At 60.3% G+C, this 3503-nt stretch overlaps 2 protein-coding genes across 3 annotated transcripts in view; one reads left to right on the forward strand and one right to left on the reverse strand.

Moving 5' to 3' along the window:
* TMEM175 (transmembrane protein 175) overlaps positions 1-3151 on the reverse strand; it is a 16894-nt gene extending 13743 nt beyond the window's left edge. Inside the window, exons 1-2 of one of the 2 annotated variants that reach the window (XM_045289454.1) lie at positions 3071-3151; positions 2373-2651 (exon numbers count right to left, since the gene is read on the reverse strand). The gene's annotated coding sequence lies outside the window, so the exon portion shown is untranslated. The remainder of the gene's footprint in view (positions 1-2372; positions 2652-3070) is intronic. The other variant, XM_004715077.4, reaches the window with a different exon arrangement.
* A 214-nt stretch (positions 3152-3365) lies between these two features.
* GAK (cyclin G associated kinase) overlaps positions 3366-3503 on the forward strand; it is a 62190-nt gene continuing 62052 nt past the window's right edge. Inside the window, exon 1 of the mRNA XM_045289477.1 lies at positions 3366-3501. Coding sequence (XP_045145412.1) covers positions 3418-3501 — 84 coding nt within the window. The 5' untranslated portion in view covers positions 3366-3417. The remainder of the gene's footprint in view (positions 3502-3503) is intronic.

Consider the following 3503-nt stretch of genomic DNA (forward strand, 5'->3'; position numbering starts at 1 on the left):
GAAACTAAGGTTCAGAGCTCCCCGCCCAAGGCCATATAGCCTGAACTCGGCTTGCTCACAAGATGAGCCCTTCCAATCAGGATGGGGCTGCTGTGGCAGAGGCCCCAAATGTGGTCACTCCACCCAGACATGGCCACCAGGGGGCAAGTCCTTCCCCAACCAGCCGTGGCCATCTGGGTCAGCATCCACTCCTGATGGAACCCAAGTGAGCTCTTCACCCCAGGTGAGCCCCCCAGACAGGGTGACTCGGGCAAGACCCCCCTCCCCCCAACAGGCACAGTCACCACGCTGCAGTCGGTCACACTCCACAAGGTGGTCACTGAGGGAGCCTTCCCTGACAGGCTCGGTGGCCAGGGGGCATCCCCACATGGAATGCTCACTTGTTACCCGTGCCAGTCCAGCCTGGGTGCCTCCTCTCCCTGCTATCACCCTCACTCAGGGTGGCCCATAGTCCTAGGGGACTGGGGACAAGCCACCCCCACCCGAGTCTGTCTCCAAGCGAGGCGTCTGTGGTGCTCGCTCACAGGGTTGGGGCAGCGGGAGCTCCTTCGAGCTCTGTGAGCCGTTCACCGAGGGAGCAGAGCAGGGACCCGGGCACTCAGGCTGAGCTGTGGGGGCAGAGCGCTGGTGCAGGGCACCCATACGTGTGCTGTCAGACGAGGGATCCAAATGACAGGGAAGGCCCAGGCAGCACAGGGCCTGCAGCCCCTCGGAGAGGCCCTGGAAAGATGTGTCCAGGGGCTCGGAAGGCTGGATGGGTTAAGATACTGGTTTGAACTTTGGACCCACTTCTGAGTTTCAAGCTCAAAAGCATCAAACTCACTGCCAAGTCGATTTGGACTCTTAGCTCGACAGGGCAGGGTAGAATTGTTCCTGTGGGTTTCTGAGACTGCAACTCTTCCCGGGAGTTGAAAGCCTTCTCTTTCTCCAAGGCAGTGGCTGGTGGTTTCGAACTGCTGGCTTTGAGGTGAGCAGCCCAACATGTAACTACCATGCCACAAAGGTTCCGTGTTTCTGAGTTTAGGGATCTAATCAAGAGGTTGCAACCTAAAATACGTTGAGTACTCCAGCAGGTGGCACCAGTGACCCAGGCGCATGCGCATGTGTTTGGGGTGGGGGGTGGGGGTTGGGGCTGGTGAAGTATCTGTGAACAACCCATCCTGCCTGGTCTGGAAGGATTGCTGAAGCCTGTCCCACCTGGAGGGGTCTGCTATTCTCCCCAAAAAACAAGCTCTCTGCTATCAAGTTGTTGCCAACTCGCGGCTACCCTCTAAAACCCCAGACTGACTATGGTGTTGGTAAAGGTTACTGAAAGTACCATGAACCGTCAAAAGAACAGGCAAATCTGTCTTGGAAGACATTAACAGCCAAAGTGCTTCTTAACGGCAAGGATGGCGAGACCTTTGGACCTGTTGTCAGGAGAGCAGTCCCTGGAGAAGGACATCATGTGTGGTGAAGCAGAGAGGGAGAGAGAGGAAGGCTCTCAACAAGACAGACTGCCGCCGCAGCTGCAACAATGGGCTCAAGCATGGGGACAGTTGTGAGGGCAGCGCAGGACCAGGCAGTGTTCTATTCTTTGTGCACAGGGGTCGCTGGGGGTCAGAATCGACTGGATGGCACCTGGCAACAACTCTTTATGGGAGTAGAGCGCCTCATCTTTCTCCCGCTGAGTGGTCAGTGGCTTCAAACGGCCAGCCTTGTGGTTGGCAGCCGAATGCGTAACCCCTCTGCCTCTAGGGTTCCTTCCTGCCTGCTGTCCTTAGACCAGCCTGCTTTGAATCCAAGATTTCCATTGGCTCGATTTTGTGAACTAGACCACCAGGCCTTTCTTCCTAGTCTGTCTTAGCTCTGCTGAAACCAGGTCAGGAAACACATGCCTCCTCTACTGAGCTGGTAGTGGCTGGGAACCAAAGCCAGGTGTCCTACTTGGAAGGTGAGGGATCTACTGCTGCCCCTTTCCCCTGGAGGGGGGTTAGCTCTAGGCAACTGGTGACACTCAGGATTCTGGGCCCAATGTTGCCAGTCACCCAACTACACCAAAGCCACTGCTGCATCAGTTCGCATTCAGAGCAGGGTTAACAGGAACGGATTTCCAGGCTGCCTATGCGGACAGTAGCTGCAGCTAGCCTTCAGGTTAGCTGCCCAGCGCGCTTCAACTAGTGCCTCTGGATAGCCCGATAGAGCTGGATTTTCCAAACTTAAATTGCCCAGTCTATACATTAGTAACGACTTCATGAAAGAGCAAGCGTGGTGGATCCAAACAGCCACAAGCTCAAAAAGTGTGATTGGGGCCCACGTGTTGCCTCTCACCACCCACAAGTCATCCCACTGCCGCCCCGCCCCCACACACATCAGGAAGCTTCCCAACTGACCCTGGGGAGGGAGGGAGTTTTTGCCAGGAAAAGGTCAGCTTGCAAAGAGACGGGGACGGATGGGCCGCGTGTGGGCACAGGACGAGTCCCGGCCTTGTTGTGGATCCAGGATGGTGGGTCGCTGCCCGGGACCAGACGCACGGGGTCGCTACGGGTCGGAATCGACTGGACGGCAGGAAGTTATTTTATTTTTCAGTTTGCCTGGGCCCAACCCAAAGGAGGGAGCGCTGGTGGCACCGTTGGGTATGAACTGGTCTGGGTTCAAAGCCGCCGGCGGCTCTGCGGGAGAGAAATAAAAAACCTTTCCAGGGTCTCGATGAGTCGCAAGGGACTCGGTGGCCGAGGGCTGGGGTTTTGCTCCGGCCCTGGCTCCGGGCAGCGACCGCCGCCCCTCACTGGCCGGCCGCCGTGGCCGGAGGGGCACACCCACGGGGCGGGGCCCGCCGACCAGACCCCCTCCGCGCCGCGGTCTACAGAGGCAAGACTAAGCCTTGATTGCGTGCTTCATGCGTACGGGGAATCGTTCCGAGGCGGGAACGGTTCCGTCCCTCAATTCGTAAGCCAGGCGCCCCTCGCACGGGCGGACGGATTCCACCCGGGGCTTGGCTACGAGCAGCCTGCGGGTCAGCCTCCCCCAAAACGCGCCAGCCAGAAGCCCAGGGGGGGACGGTTAGCAGCCGGGCCAGGGACCAGACTACCTGGGCGAGAGTCGCCGCGGCGACTCCTCCGCGCGTCTCAGCTGCGGACAGCCCGGCGCTGCGAACTGGGCGACCAGAAACGCGTCCCGTGACCGGCGCCTCCGCGCACGCGCGCCCCCTACCGGCCGGCGCCTCCGCGCATGCGCGTCCGGCCCGCGCAGCGGAAGTGAGGCGTGGGGCGGGCTGCGCCGCGACGCCACCTGACGACGCGTTCTCCCGCGCTCTTACGTCACAGTGCCGGGGCGGAAGATGGTGGAACTCGGGGCCAGCGGTTGCTGAGGGGCCCGGAACGGAGCTGCAGCCCGGCCACTCGGGCTTCTCCGGGTTGCGGTGTCGCTGCGACGGCCATGTCGCTGCTGCAGTCTGCGCTCGACTTCCTGGCAGGCCCGAGCTCCCTGGGCGGCGCTGCCGGCCGCGATCACAATGACTTCGT

Source organism: Echinops telfairi, unplaced genomic scaffold, assembly GCF_000313985.2.
Source record: "Echinops telfairi isolate 266 unplaced genomic scaffold, ASM31398v2 ScPeMD7_28;HRSCAF=97, whole genome shotgun sequence".
Lineage (NCBI taxonomy): Eukaryota > Metazoa > Chordata > Mammalia > Afrosoricida > Tenrecidae > Echinops > Echinops telfairi.